The sequence below is a fragment of the Lactuca saligna genome, chromosome 9, assembly GCF_052625555.1.
Source record: "Lactuca saligna cultivar CGN05327 chromosome 9, ASM5262555v1, whole genome shotgun sequence".
Classification (NCBI taxonomy): domain Eukaryota; kingdom Viridiplantae; phylum Streptophyta; class Magnoliopsida; order Asterales; family Asteraceae; genus Lactuca; species Lactuca saligna.
In genome coordinates this window covers 22,535,879-22,551,938 of record NC_136425.1, presented here as the reverse complement: position 1 = coordinate 22,551,938, position 16,060 = coordinate 22,535,879, and the positions used below count along the sequence as shown (strand labels likewise).

The 16,060-nt window shown below is 29.9% G+C and overlaps 1 protein-coding gene across 1 annotated transcript; it reads left to right on the top strand.

The window, feature by feature from the left end:
• The first annotated feature begins 7,754 nt into the window (after positions 1–7,754).
• Positions 7,755–10,177, top strand: LOC145016080 (uncharacterized). Its single transcript, XM_078974505.1, has 4 exons — positions 7,755–8,399; positions 8,902–9,434; positions 9,505–9,794; positions 9,957–10,177. The coding sequence occupies exons 1-4, from the start codon at positions 7,755–7,757 to the stop codon at positions 10,175–10,177; spliced, it is 1,689 nt and encodes a 562-aa protein (XP_078830631.1).
• The last annotated feature ends 5,883 nt before the right edge of the window (positions 10,178–16,060 follow it).

Genomic DNA, 16,060 nt, shown 5'->3' with positions numbered 1-16,060 from the left:
AATAATTTTTCCTTTCACCACATTCATTTGAAACTCCCATGCATTTTTCTTTCACAACATTCATTTGAAACTCTCTTGTCTTTTCAATTTCTTTCTAATAATGATTATAAGTTGATTAATAAGATTAAATAAATATCAAACCTAAAGTGTAATCATATGTAAACTAAATTTCAATATTAAAAGAATATCTTTAATTCTACTTATAAAATTATGTTTTTTTTAACCTTTAACATATTATATTTAATTTGTTAGTTTTAATATATTGTTGGATGTAAACCATTATCATTTTAAAGCTACAACTTTTGAACAAATTATATAAACTACTTAAATTATAAATTTGAATATAACATTACATTATCAACTTAAATATAAATTTTAGTTTAACTTAAACATCCCAAATAATATTTGTAAATAGTTAAAAGTGATAAATTGTAGTGCATTTCTAATAATGATTATAAGTTGATTAATAAGGTTAAATAAATATCAAACCTAAAGTGTAAACATAAATAAACTAAATTTCAATATTAAAATAATATTTTTACTTCTACTTATAAAGTTATGTCTTTAATTTTAACATATTATACTTAATTTATTAGATTAGATATGTTGTTGTATGTAAACCCTTATCAGTTTAAAATTACAATTTTTGAACATTTTAGAAAAAATACTTAAATAGTTAACTTAAATATAAAATTTCAGTTCCACCTAAAAAACCCAATGAATACTTTGTGAATAGTTAAAAATTATAAATCGTAGTACTAAATGCAAAAACTAAATTATAATATCAATTTAACAAAAATATTTCCTAACGATATTTTTATAATCGTTAAAAGTTTTCAAATAGTAGGTTAAAATAACTTACAATAACAATAGTTAAAAATAGCTTTATATAAATGATTATATTGTTACATTTAAAATAAAAAAACAATGTTTGATGTTTTAAATAATTATAATGATGGAAATTAAAACGTTAAGCAAATAAATTTTAAAAATTTAATTAACAATAACAACTATACATGACATTAAACCATATATTATATTTAATTTTATTAATGTGTAACTCGCGAATAAAAGTTATTCAAACGATTGAGATTATGCAGTTATAATAGATGTATATATAATCATATAACTAAATAATCAATATATTATATCAATTTAATATACAAATTATTATATCTATTTTAACAAACACATTGTTTTTATATTTAAAGAAATATATATTTATAAAGATTCAAACTATATAGATGTTTCTGCGCAACGTGCGAGCATTCGCCTAATATACTTATAAAGGAAATATTTTTCTCTTCATCATATTCATTTGAAAATCCCATGCATTTTTTCTTTCACCACACTCATTTGAAACTCCCATGACTTTACAATTTCTTTTTAATAATAATTATAATTTGGTTAATTAGTTTAAATAAATATCAAACCTAAAGTGTAATCTTATATAAACTAAATTTCAGTATTAATATAATATTTATACTTCTACTTATAAAGTCATTTTTTTAACTTTTAACATATTATACTTAATTTATTACTTCTAATATATTGTTGGATATAAACCATTATCATTTTAAAGATACAATTTTGAAACAATTTATATAAAATACTTCAATTATTAATAAAAATATAACATTAAATGGTCAACTTAAATATAAATTTTAGTTAAACTTAAACAACCCAATAAATACGTTATAAATAGGTAAAAATTATAGATTGTAGTGTCTTTCTAATAATAATTATAAGTTGGTTAATAAAGTTAAATAAATATCAAACTTAAAGTGTAATCATAAATAAACTAAATTTCAATTTTAAAATGATATTTTTACTTCTACTTATAAAGTTACATCTTTAACTTTTAATATATTATACTTAATTTATTAGATTAAATATGTTATTATATGTAAACCATTAACATTTTAAAGCTACAACTTTTGAATAGTTTCGATAAATACTTAAATTGTTAACTTAAATATAACATTACAATGTTAAGTTAAATATAAATTTCAATTCCACTTAAAAAACCAAATAATATTTTGTAAATAGTTAAAAGTGATGAATTGTAGTGATGAATGCAAAAACTAAATTGTAATATCAATTTAACTAAAATATTTCGTAAATATATTTTTATAATCGTTAAAAGTTTTCAAATAAATAACTTAAAATAACTTATAATAACAATAGTTAGAAGTAACTCAATATAAATGATTATATTGTTATCTTTAAAATCAAAAAATAATGTTTGATGTTTTAAATAGTTATAATGATAGAAATTAAAACATTAAGAAAATACATTTTAAAAAACTAATTAACAATAACAACAACCCTAAATAAAATTAAACCATATATTATATTTAATTTTATTCATGTGTAACTCGCGGGTAGAAGTCATTTAAACGATTGACATTATGCAGTTATAATAGATGTATATATTATCATATAATTCAAAATAATCAATATATTATATCAATTTAGTATACGAATTAATATATCAAATTTAACAAAAACATTATTGTAATATTTAAAAAAACATATATTTGTAAAGACTTCAACTATTGAACAGTTTTGACAAAATACATAAATTGTTAATTTAAATATAACATTACAATGTCAACTTAAATATAAATTTTAGTTCCTCATAAAAAAATATTTTGTAAATAGTTAAAAGTGATAAAGTGTAGTGATAAATGCAAGAACTAAATTGCAATCTCAATTTTACTAAATTATTTTTATAACCGTTAAAAGTTTTCAAATAGGTAACTTAAAATAACTTACAATAACAATACTTAAAAATAACTTTATATAAATGATTATATTGTTTACTTTTAAAAAAAAAACATGTTTGATATTTTAAATAATTACAATAATAAAAATTAAAGCATTTAGAAAATAAATTTTAAAAAATTAATTAACAAAAACAACAATTATAGGTAACATTAAACCATATATTATATTTAATTTTATTATTGTGTAAGTCGCGGATAGAAGTCATTAAGACGATTTAGATTATACAGTTATAATTGATGTATATACTATTATATAATTCAAAATAATCAATATATTTGTAACACCATGAAAATTTACAACCAATTTAAACTTTTAAAAAACAACCCATATTCATTAATTTATTACAAATGGTTTTCAGTTCGTTTATTATAAGAGTATCCTAGAAATATCAACATAAAACTGAGGAGCGGTACGATCACGCCTTCGTCTTGCCACGGTCTCCTGAAGTACCTGAAACAATACATTGAAACTGTAAGCCCGAAAGCTTAGTGAGTTACCCCAAAAATACCAACCACAATACCACACACATATCATATCATATCATAAACAGAACAACCATGCATATCGAGTCTACAGTGTGACTGGTCCGCCTGCACCAACCTTCAGTCCACCCGGTCCACTCTTTATTTCCGAGTTTATAGTATGATTGGTCCGACCGCACCGGGCCTTCAGTCCACTTGGTCCACTATCCGATTCTACAATATAACTGGTCCGCCCGCACCGGGCTTTCAATTTGTTTGGTCCACTCTCCAAGCCTCGACACGTCTGGTCCGCCCTTTTAGGGCCTTCAGCCTATCCGGATCGCTCGTCGGGCCTTCGGTCTAACTGGTCCCCCTGGGTATGTTGGCTTACAGCACAAAGCAGGACTCACTTCAACCCAACATCAGTCCAAACAACCATGTGCACATAAACATATAATCATATAACAATTCACATATAATCAAATCGATCTATCAAATCACATATCATAGTAACATCCTAACCAGGATACCGACCTAACCGGTCACTAACATAGTATCATCCTATATACCAGGATACCGATCTTAACCAGGTCTCTAACATAATATCATCATATATACCAGGATACATACATAGCAAGCAATAACATATCAAATAGATACCCGAATTTCAATCTGATAAAGGGCCGACCTTGGTGCCTTAGACCCTGTCGATATAGTGAGGATAACTCACCTGCAACTGCCGACTTGAAGAAATAAGACCACGCTGCTCCGACCACTAGCACGAACTCCACCACTGATCATCACCAAATAACCAAACCAATAAACACCAATAATTACCAAAATACACTTGGAAGTCAAACTGGTCAACCCTTGGTCCAAGTCAAAGTCGTCAGTCAAAGTCAACCTTCCTGGTTGATCCTACTCACCGAGTCAACCCGTTGACTCGTCGAGTTCCTATGCTCAGAAACTCCCATGCCATGACTCAACTCGCCGAGTCGCCCCAAGACTCGTCGAGTCCAACAAACTCTGAGTCCCTTCCTGCTCAACTCACCGAGTTATCTCTCGACTCACCGATTCACAGCTCAACCAGAAAAAGTTAGGACTTCACGACCAGACTCACCGAGTCCGAGGCAATCTTCAACAGACTCGCCGAGTCCACACGTGACATCTTCATTCAGATGATCACAGGCCATTCCATTGCTTCCAAGACATAGATATGGACTCCTAGGGCCATATTCACACGTAAAGTGTCCAATTTTACGTGCATGCAAGGCTCAACAAGCTCTAATCAATCTAAAATGAAGGTTTAAGGCAATGACACTCTCAATCACACCCCAAAGCTATCATTTTCTGATCATATCGATCCATACCAACCTAGATCTAAAATTGCAACCTCAAATCTAGTCTCTATACTCGAAATAGATCCCAACCATGCTAAAGAACCCCAAAACACACACCATGGATGAAATAACAAGGAAATAGCTTAAGGTAAGGTCCTCTTACCTTAGAGATGAGTCTAAACCGATGTAGACCTCAGATCCACAAGCTCTCTTGATGCTATCCTCAAATTCCTCCAACTTCTCTTCACCAATTTATTCTTCCAAGCTTCAATTTTCTCAACAATGGAGTCTCTCACGATTTAGGGTTTCTTTGGAACACTCAGGGAAGATAGAGGCTGAAATGAAGGCATATTATTCTTTAAATATGGTGCAAACCCTAGGAATTAGGGTTTCTCATTCCAGCACGGACTCGTCGAGTCCAGCCTCCGACTCAGCAAATCCGGTCACTTAACATGTGCCCGACACATGCTTAGACTCGACAAGTTGCAGCTTTTACTCGCCAAGTTCCTCTTTTCCAATCTTACACTTTACCCCCTGAACTCTTGATTATGACTTGGGATGTTACAATATTATATCAATGTAGTATACAAACTATTATATCAAATTTAACAATAACTTTATTGTTATATTTAAAAAAAACATATATTTGTAAATACTTCAACTATATAGGTGTTTCTGCGCAACACGCGGGCATTCGGCTAGTATTTTATAAAGCTTGCATTTTTTTTTGAACCTCATGCATTTGAAACTCCTAATACCATTTTCCTTAAGGGTGAGCATATTAACTAAAAAACCGAACCATAACCAAATTAACCAATATAAATGAATTATTTTTACCGAACCATTACTAAAAAATATGGTGTGTTTTCTAATTTTGATTAACCGAATACCGAACCATTATTAACCGAATCGAACCAATAATATTAATAAGGATAAATGGCAAACATACTTTTTACATAGAAATTCGATTTTGACACCGTATTTCTTTTGTGTCAATTTTGACACTGTGTTTTTCAATTTGTTACAATTATGACCACTTGACCGGTTAACCAGGTTACATGATGACGTGGCATGCTGACATGATATGTTGACTTGTCAAAATTAATTTTTTTTTCCACAAAAAACATTAAGTTTTCACTTTTTTTTTCGATTTTGATACTAAGTTTAATTTTTTATTGCAATTTTGACAATATGTTTTTTTTGTTCCAATCGAACATCATTTATAAAATTTGTTCAATTTTGTCTATTTTCCATTTGATACCGTATAATTTTTTTTCTATTACGTTTTAAATCGTATAAACATATTTTTTTCTTTGAAAAACCACATTTTTTATTTACATACAAGGTATTTTTTTTTCTTACATTCAAAAAATTAGTTATATCATGAGAATCAAACTAATCATAAGCTTTTAATAAGATGTAAAAACTTGATGGGTTGCAAACTTGATATCCGAGTTTTGATCGACTACACGCCTTCAAACCTCCAAACACATTTTAAAGTTGCATATTTAATATAAAATACTATTTTTATATAATTAATACATATTTATACATAAAAATATGGTTTAAGTGTAAAAAAAATGTGTTTATACAAAACTATGGTTTTTAAAAGGAAACAAAAAACATATTTATATGGTTTAAATGTATTATAAAAATATTTATACGGTTTCAATTAGAAAATTATCAACATTGAACATAATTGGAAAAAATGATGTTCGATTTGGAACATAAAAACATAGTGTCAAAGTTGAAAGAAAAAAATTAAACTTAGTATTAAAATCGAAAAAAAAATGAAAACTTAGTGTTTTTTGTGAGAAAAAAAAATTCAATTTTGACACGTGAGCATGCCACGTCATTAAAACTGACACGTAATCATGTCACGTCAGCATGCAATCTGGTTAACCGGTCAAGTGGTCTGAATTGTAACAAATTGGAAAACACAGTGTCAAAATTGACAAAAAAAAAAACACGGTGTCAAAATCGAAATTATGTGTAAAAAGAGTGTTTTTTGTGCCATTTACCCTATTAATAAATATTTTTAATATAATATATTATTAAATACTCCTCCATCAGGGACGGATCATTAATAGGGCCAGGAGGGGTATTGGCCCCCCTGAATTTTGGGTTAGAAGTAGTCCACTAAGTTCAAATTTTCGGAATATAAGCCCAGGTAAGTGAAAATTGGGCTGTGGCCCCTCCTGCCCAATCGGAAGACGTGAACGACTGAAGGTGAATTGAACGAACGCCAATCATATTCTTGTGTTCTTCATTGGTCGCTTATCGTTGCTGGTAGTCGTCGACTGAGTAGCACGCCACAATCACTACTGTGCACTGTCAACATAGCCACCGCAAGTCACCCTTGACCTTCTGGCTCCGACCCCCTGCCTCCACCACCAGCAGACGCACTAACACAGCACAACAGGGCACAGGCGGCAACAACTAAGCAGTAGACCTTCAGTCTTCTGATTTCTGTCTTCTCTTCTTTGTTCTTTCTTTTAATCTTGTTCACAGTTCAGTGAGTTCACGGAAGAAAATCAGAAAATTAAGTATGTAATTCTGAATTTCTAAATTCCCTTTTTTCTCCCTTTGCTTAAATCTTAATTGCTTCATTCAGTGGTATGTATTTTGGATTGCAACATGAAAAAAACAAGAAGAGTTCATACAATCATACATTAAAAGTATACACAGCAGGGACAAATCTTTTAACTGTGTATACTTTTAATTTTTTAATTCCTTGTTTAGTTGTTCTAGGAAGTAGGAATTTCACACTCACACAGTTAAAAGATTTCACACTTTATTGACTGTTCACTGTTGTTACTTCCTCCAATAGTCAAATTGCTTGTTGTTTGTCTAAATGAGTTATTGAGCTGAGATTGTTGATTAATATGAATTGTTCCTTCATTGTCTTGTTGTTGAAATTTGAGAATCAAGTAATTAGGATTTCAAACAATATTGATTAATATGAATTGTTCCTTCATTGTCTTGTTGAAATTTGAGAATCAAGTAATTAGGATTTCAAACAATGTTATATTTTTTTCTTTTGCTGTTTTGCTGAAATTTAAGTTAGTGGATAATTGTGAATGAATTGTTCATACATTTTGATATTTTTTTTATAGATATAATTATGGGCGAGATGAAAACCATTCATTCTTTTTTCAAAAGAATGGGTGATGATGAAGACACACTTAATGAAAATCATGAGAGTAAGCGTCAAAAAGCTTCAACAAGTGAACCACAACCGCAACAACATGGAAATCAACAAGAGAATGACAATTCTGAAGCCACACAATCAAATCCTAATGAGGTGGATCTTAAGCAACTAGAAAGAGATCCTGCTAAACGAAAACAAATGCGGGATTATCCAGTTAATTTAAGAGAAGAAGTAAGACAAGCTTATATGACTTTAGGACCTTTCCAAATACGTCTTAAAGAGTATCATGCTAAAGGTTCAAAGAAACACCCTCGTAGATTCCAATATGCTTGGTTCAACATTTTCCCTGATTGGTTAGAATATTCTCCAACAACACACTTAGCTTATTGTTTTATTTGTTATATATTTAATGATAAACCAAGTGTGTGTCATGGTTATGATGCATTTACTGTAAAAAGATTTGACAATTGGAAAAAAGTTAATGATGGGAAAAATTGTGCATTCTTGAAGCATATTGGTTGTTCACAACATAGAAATGCAGTTACATTCGCTGAAAACTTGATGAACCAAGAAGCACACATTGAAAATATCATAGTGAAGCAAAATGAAGTGCAAATATTGAAGAATCGTTTACGATTAGAAGCTTCGATTGACACGGTTCGTTAGTTGACATTCCAAGCCTGTGTTTTACGAGGAAATGATGAAAGTCCTAATTCCAAAAATCGTGGTAATTTTCTCCAACTACTAAAACTTCTAGCATCTTATAATGATGAAGTTGCAAATGTTATATTAGAGAAAGCTCCTTATAATTCAAAATATACTTTTGGAGAAATTCAAAAAGAAATTCTAAGTATTCTTGCAAATAAAGTTCGGAAACATATTTGTAGTGAAGTGGGGGATATACTTTTGTGTCATGGTTGATGAGTCACGTGATGAGTCTAAAAAAGAGCAAATGGCCATAGTTTTGAGATTTGTTGATGCATAAGGGATCATACGGGAAAGATTCTTGGATTTGGTTCATGTCAAGGATACCTTATCATTAACCTTGAAAATAAATATGTGGAGACAACTTTTACACTATCAGTTTGATGTTAGTAAAATCTGTGGCCAAGGGTATGATGGTGCTAGTAATATGAGAGGGGAATGGAACGGATTATAGGCACTTGTTCTTAAGGATTGTCCTTATGCGTATTATGTTCACTGCTTTGCTCATAGATTACAACTAGCACTGGTGGCTGCTTCAAGAGAAATTATACCTGTGCACCAATTTTTGTCAAACTTAATTTTTACAATTAATGTGGTTTGTGCTTCTAGTAAGCGTCATGATGAGTTACAAAAGGCAAAGGCAACTGAGATTGAGCATTTATTGGAACTTGGTGAAATTGAATCAGGAAAAGGACTGAATCAAGTTGAGACATTAACAAGAGCTGGTGATACACATTGGGGTTCTCATCTTCGTTCCGTTTGTAGTTTGCTTAACATGTTTGATTGTACTCGTGTTGTGCTCCAAGGAATAATTGATGACGTATCTGCTACTTATTCTCAACGCGGAGATGCCGATGCAACTTATTGTTACATGAAATCATTTGAGTCTGTGTTTATTCTTCACTTGATGAAGGAACTAATGGGAAAAACTGATATACTTTCTCAAGCTCTACAAAAGAAATTCCAAGATATTCTTAATGCCATGGAGTTAGTTTCAGCAACAAAGGAAGGTCTAAATGATTTCAGAAACAACGGATGAGATTCTTTACTTGCACAGGTACAATTGTTTTGTGAGAAACATCAAAGATACGCCGGATATGAATGCTCCATATACTTCTACTCGATACCGGCCTCGAAAAACAGATAATCATGTTACTTTTGAACATTTTTATCGAGTAGATTTGTTTACATCCACATTGGACAAACAATTACATGAGTTGAATAGTAGATTCAATGATCAGGCGATGAAGTTGTTACGTCTTAGTTCTACTTTAGTTTTAAAAGAACACCCTAAAGTGATTAACATTGATCAGATTTGTCTTCTTGTTGAGAAGTATTATCCTGAAGGTTTTACGGAGCAAGAGAGAATTCAATTACGATATCAATTAGAGATTTTTAATATTGATATGACAAATAATCCTAGACTAAGTGGTGTATCAACTATTGCTGACCTATGCAAGGGACTTGTGAAAACTTAGAAACGTGAGACATATTATTTGTTTGATATAGTGGTTCGGTTAATCTTGACACTTCCAGTTTCTACCGCTACAACAGAGAGGGGATTTTCTGCAATGAAAATATTCAAGAACCATCTTCGCAATAAGATGTCAAATGACTTTCTCGCAAACAATTTGGTGGTTTACATAGAAAGGGAAATTGCTGAAAACACTGATTCAAAGTCGGTAATTGATGATTTTAAAGACCTTAAAGGTCGTCGGGCTGAGTTGTAATTCTTTTTTTAGGTATCGTTTGTGTTTAGTTGATAAAAAATTTGCTTTTTTTGTGTAAGAACGGTAACTTTAGGTATTTTGGTGTTTAAATGCGGAAAAAAATAATTTTTTATTTGTAATAACATTAATTTTAGGGTTTTTTTTTTTTTTTTTTTTTTTTTTTTTTTTACTTTCGGCCCTCCAAAATTATATGTTCAAGCTCCGTCATTGTCCTCCATCATCCATCCCATATTTATTATCAAATTTTTATTTTTCTCATATATATATATATATATATATATATATATATATATATATATATATATATATATATATATAACACTTGAGGCAAAATATATGAATGAATTACGTTTTAAATATATTTTCATTGTTATAAGTTTATCAAGTAATTTATAACACAAATAAAAATATTTAATTTCAAAGTTAATAATAAATACTTCAAAAATCAAACGTGGATAATAAATATAGGACGAAAGGAGTATAATGTATGTAATATATCGAGATTTGAAATTTTAAAGGGAAATTACTTGGAATTAGATATGATAAGTAATTTTCTATCGATATACACAATCACTCATTTTTAATAACAATGTATTTATGTTTTTCATTTTTATAGAAAAATATTTTTGTTTTTATGTCATTTTTGGATCATTATGGTTAATCGATATTAACCATAACCATTAACTCACTAAAACCGTCATCCGAAACTAATATTAACCGTTACCCGATGGTTATTGAAATACATTAACCAATTGTAATAGTTATGGTTTGGTTTTGACCGATAACCGAACCAAACCGTCCCATACACACCCCTAATTTTTTCTTGAACCTCGTGCATTTGAAACTGTCAAGATTATACAACTTATACAAATTAATTTATGATTAATTGAAATATTATGATTTGTAACTCTTAATACTCTTCAAATCATGCTATTTAATTGATGATTTAAATAAAATATTTAGCATATATAAGAAATTTATTGATTAGATATTGCATGTATGTCAATACAAAATAATAGATTATATTTGTAGTGTTGAAGAGTTATGTGAGTGGTTCCATGGATGTAAAAAAACAATTGTAATTTTTCAAAATATAAATTCATTATGTGATTAATAAATTAATTATAAATCAAAACGAATTTATTAATATGTTATTAAAAAATATGTATTATTAATAAAAAATCATACTATTTAATTAATAATTAATTTAGTATTAATTTTAGGGTTAATTAAATTAATTGAAAGTGCAACGGTTAAAGTTCAATTGATCAATAATTGAACAAGAGAGAGTCCAGAAACTTCCTTGGAAGGAGGTTGACTAATTTTAGGTTATTCCAGGTCATTTGGAATATTCATTACAGATAAATAGGAAGTTGAATAATTATCAATTTGAATAAATATTATTTTATTTATTTTAGGTTTATCTTGTGTTTTCAAGTTATACTACATAAGGAACCCTTAGGTTAAAATTTTCGACCACTTCATTATTGAGAACCAAGGCCGAAAATTACATATCTCATATCCTCTCTCAAAAGTTTTTTAATTGCTAGTGTTGGGTGTGAACCATCAAATGCATGACACTTGTGGTGATAACTTCCAAGTTATTGAAGAAATGATTGTTGATTGTTTGCTACAACAATCAACAGGGTATGTAATCTTCCTTTATGAATTCAGTTTTCATTAGAACTTTTGTAGCTTGATAGCTCATATTATGTTGATTTTATGTGAAAGTTATAGATCCTCCTTAGGTTGCATGTGCCTAATTATTTAATTGTTAAAGATTTTTCAGCTTAGAGCATTGTTTTGTAATTTATGGTTTCCATCGCTATCTTCTCTAAAGCAAAGGGAGACCACCAGACCACATCCATCGAAAAACATCGGGTGTGACGAACCGTCAGACTACAACGCCGAAGACACGCCAGAAACCCACCGATCTACGCTCAAAAGTCGTCGATAACCACTTGATGCGTCAGAGTTGTACCTTTTCCCTTTCACCCCCGCCGAAAAAAACACCCGCCGATTCACTTCCATTATTTCGTTAACCACTGGATAGGTCGGAACATCGACGAACATTGACTGAGGTGAGAAGGACATAAAAAACTTTATACTTTCATGCATGTGGCAGAACTTTATACTTTCATACAAGTGGTGGCAATGAAACGATGCCGATGATCCTTCACTGGAAGAGTCGTTAGTGGTGATCTTTGTGGAACGGCGACGAGATCAATGGAAGTCAGGAAGTCAAAATGAAGCACTGAATAGAGCCGAAGGTTTCTTGATGTTAGGCTATAAAGTGTTTATTTGATTTTTTATTTCCTTTTAATTTATATTATAATTATAATAATGTATAAAAATTATAATAAGAGTAATATTTTATGTCTGATAGGGACCAAACACACAAGAAAATTATATATTTACGACCGTCCAAGTTAAGAAAAAAAGAATTATGGACCAAGCACATAATTACTCCATACCACATGGACCATTCACGTAATTTACTCAAAGAACAATTTCGGTATTGTATTTATTCAAAAAATAAATAAATATTAAAGTCTAAGTATCTAGTAAGTTTGAATATTAAGAAAAATGTTAAAAATATTGAATTATTGAAATTGAAGTGTTTATTTCTCTTTTTGATTTAAACAAATAATTTAAGTAAAAAAAAAGAAAATAATTGGGCTTCAATTTAGGAACGTTTAAATTAAAAAGAACGTTATATTAATGAAATTGATATTAATTTATTATTACATTTAAATAGTATGCGAAATTTAATAAAACAGAAAAAACTATAAAATAACATATAAAAAAAATTATATACTCATAAAATGACAATAGCAAAATAAATAAAACTAAGAAAAAAAAATATAATTACTTATTAAATTTAAGAGATAATTTTAAGTACCTATACTTTTTTAAGTGTAGTTGTCACTTTCTTTTGTCACCACATGTATTGGAATAAGGGCATTAATAATAAGCGATAGTGATTTACGATCAATGTAGCATCAGACATGGAAAAAGCACATGGTATTCTTGTGCATTGAGAAACCGACGGAAGAAAGAAACATGAGGCATAGAAATCTGCGTGCGTGGGTAATTGGGTAGCAGGAAGAAGAAAAACAAAAAGAAAATAATGTGTTGCGTGTGCTATGCGTGAATTTCAATCAGGAGAGGCAGAATCAGAAAGAGACACCGAACGGGAGAGGGATAAGAAGAAACGACACCACCGGCTGTGGTGGTGGCTACTGGCGGCATAGGGCCACCGGTGGTGATCGGAGGTGATGGTCTGATGGTGTCCGTCTGCATCACTGCTGTCGGCAACAATGGCAGCTAGAGATGGCGGTGTTAGTACCATTTATTGCTTGGAGCAACCTAAAATCTTCTAATTCTTCTTCTGGAACTGAAATTGAAAAGTTTGAGTAATTTCTCTTTGGAAACATGAAGTTTAGTGTATTATGTATAGAAAATATTGAGATTTTGTTGGGTTATTCAAGATTACTTGATATGAATTTAGATACATAAAAATTGTCAAATGCTTGTTGGAACTAGTTAAAAATTATGGAACATCCTTTGTGTCAAACGTATGATATGAAAGGATCAAAAGTTTATAATTTGCTAATTGATATTTTTGATAGCTTTGACTTTTCTGCAAAGTCTAACATTGGGTTAAAAACTCAAAATTACTTGGATTAACCCTAATACATGAGGCAATTGAGTTGGGATTTATGAAATACTAGTAGTAGCGAGTCATTAACACCAAAGAATCAAGAAAATGAAACTAGTTAGCTCAGTGATAATCAATTAGCAAAAAGAGGGACAAATTTGACCTTTGGTAAGTTAAAAAAAATTGTAAACTCATGTTTATTATTAAGAAGCAAATTGAAGTTTGCTAATTGGGACAAAAATATTCTACTCCATGATAAGGCTAACTTTAAAGTACAACCAAGTTGGGTGAGATAAGAATGAAATTAAATCATGAATTCCATTACATTAAAAAAAGGGTAGCACCCGGACAATTTTAAGTATATTTCAAGAATAGTCAAAATGGATAAAGTAAGGAGACATAACTATGTAAAATGATGCAAACAAACCTGGAAATGGTTGATAAGTGTACAAAACATCACTACATGTGAATTCTAAAGCTTGGTAAAAATGCTTGAAATTTATAAAATGGCATAAGTGGTCATTTTGAACGTAAATATGAAAGTTGGAAAAATGACCCCAAACTTGATATTATGATTCCTTATCAATTAGCATATAAAAGTGCAATAAAGAAGGAAATAACAAAATTTGGATTAAAAAAGATGTATTTTGGTGAAGTCTAGAAATGACCAAAAACTTAAACGGTTGAAGTCGTAAAAATCTACAGTTTGGTTTGTAAATGTACAAGTAAAGATACAGTAAGATTTAGAATGATAAATATAAAGTGTTGGGAACATATTGGTAGTAAATTGATGGAAAATCTTCGAGTTTACAATAATTTCAATTTTTAGAGTTTTTAATCAGTTAAAAAGCTAAAAATTGCATAAAAGAGCAAAATGAAAGATATTTTGATATCTAAACATTTTTATTGCTTTGAAAACATGTTAGGACCAAAAAGCTATCGAAATAACATGCTAAAACTCGAGAAAACACATTTAGGCAAAGTAGGATGCCTAAATGAGAAAATGGTCGAAGCGATCAAAAGTAGGATAAAAGGGTAGAAATGTTGAAAATAGTTATTTTCCCTTATAAAACATACTTAACTACTGAAATGGAGTTGAAAATGATATTCAAATGACTAGATTAATACATACATTAACTAACTATGAGTTTTGAAGCAAGTGCTAAAATTAATGTAAGTTGGCAACAATAAAGTAAGTTGCTATTTGTGAGAAATATAACCTAGATGGGTTATGAAATGGATTCTTAGGTAATAAAATACCTAGTAAATAAGATGACATGAGGGTGAAATATTGTATTGATGATAAATGTAAATTTTGGAATGAAATAGGTTTTATGCATGATTAAGAAACAAGGAGCAAGTGGAATAGTGTAATTAGTTATACCTAGCTACTAAGGTGAGTACATGAGGATTTTTACTTGGGTACATAGCAAAACAAGATTCCCCACATGAGAATGTTTTACATCAAATGCTTTGATACTTGAACTATTGTCCTTATGTAAAGTGTTTTGTAGGGAATTGCTAGTAGTCATGTTTTGAAAGTAATAACATGTCATATGTTGTTTATGGAGTTTTGTTTAATGTTCAAGGATTGGACTTTATGTTTTATGATTATGAATGTATCCATTATTTTGAGGAGAGGTCTAGACACGTCCTCATAACGGGATACAAATGACACTACTAGGATGATATCTTCCTTCACGTAGTAATTGTATAACATTAGGTCATAACAGTTTACGTGGAAAAACCATAAGGTTCTTAATGACTGTGATTTTCATCATGTTTTGATGACATTTTCATATGAAGTTATACGATATAACTGTTTATTACATGATTTCATCTTGCCGGGTCTAAACCAATGTATATGACGAGACTTTTGTATTTTGTTTTTGAAACGTGTTATGTACTAATGACCGGGAGCTAAGAAATAGAAGGTTGGACTGCGATTAAAGCTTTGGAAGATATAATGGTATAGAATTTTGTACAATTCTTTTCGTTAACTATGGTTATGGTATTATGTTGTAAAATGAGATTCGAAGAGAATTTATAGTTTTGACCTGCTGATACAACTTTTAATACCTAACACCTTTGTGTAAATATTGGTGTGAATTTTAACAACGTTCCTACTCGTTGTCCAAATTTATGGCTTTGCCACCTATTAAAATTCTAAACCATAATGATTAATTTAATAACAATTAACATATCTAATATACTATATATAT

Bases quoted from the DNA above. Each gene is read 5' to 3' on its own strand.
- LOC145016080 (XM_078974505.1), top strand. From the start codon at position 7,755: ATGGGTGATGATGAAGACACACTTAATGAAAATCATGAGAGTAAGCGT. The intron at 9,435-9,504 runs GTTAGTTTCAGC...TTACTTGCACAG, and splicing joins GATATTCTTAATGCCATGGA to GTACAATTGTTTTGTGAGAA. The intron at 9,795-9,956 runs GTTTTACGGAGC...TGTTTGATATAG, and splicing joins TGAGAAGTATTATCCTGAAG to TGGTTCGGTTAATCTTGACA.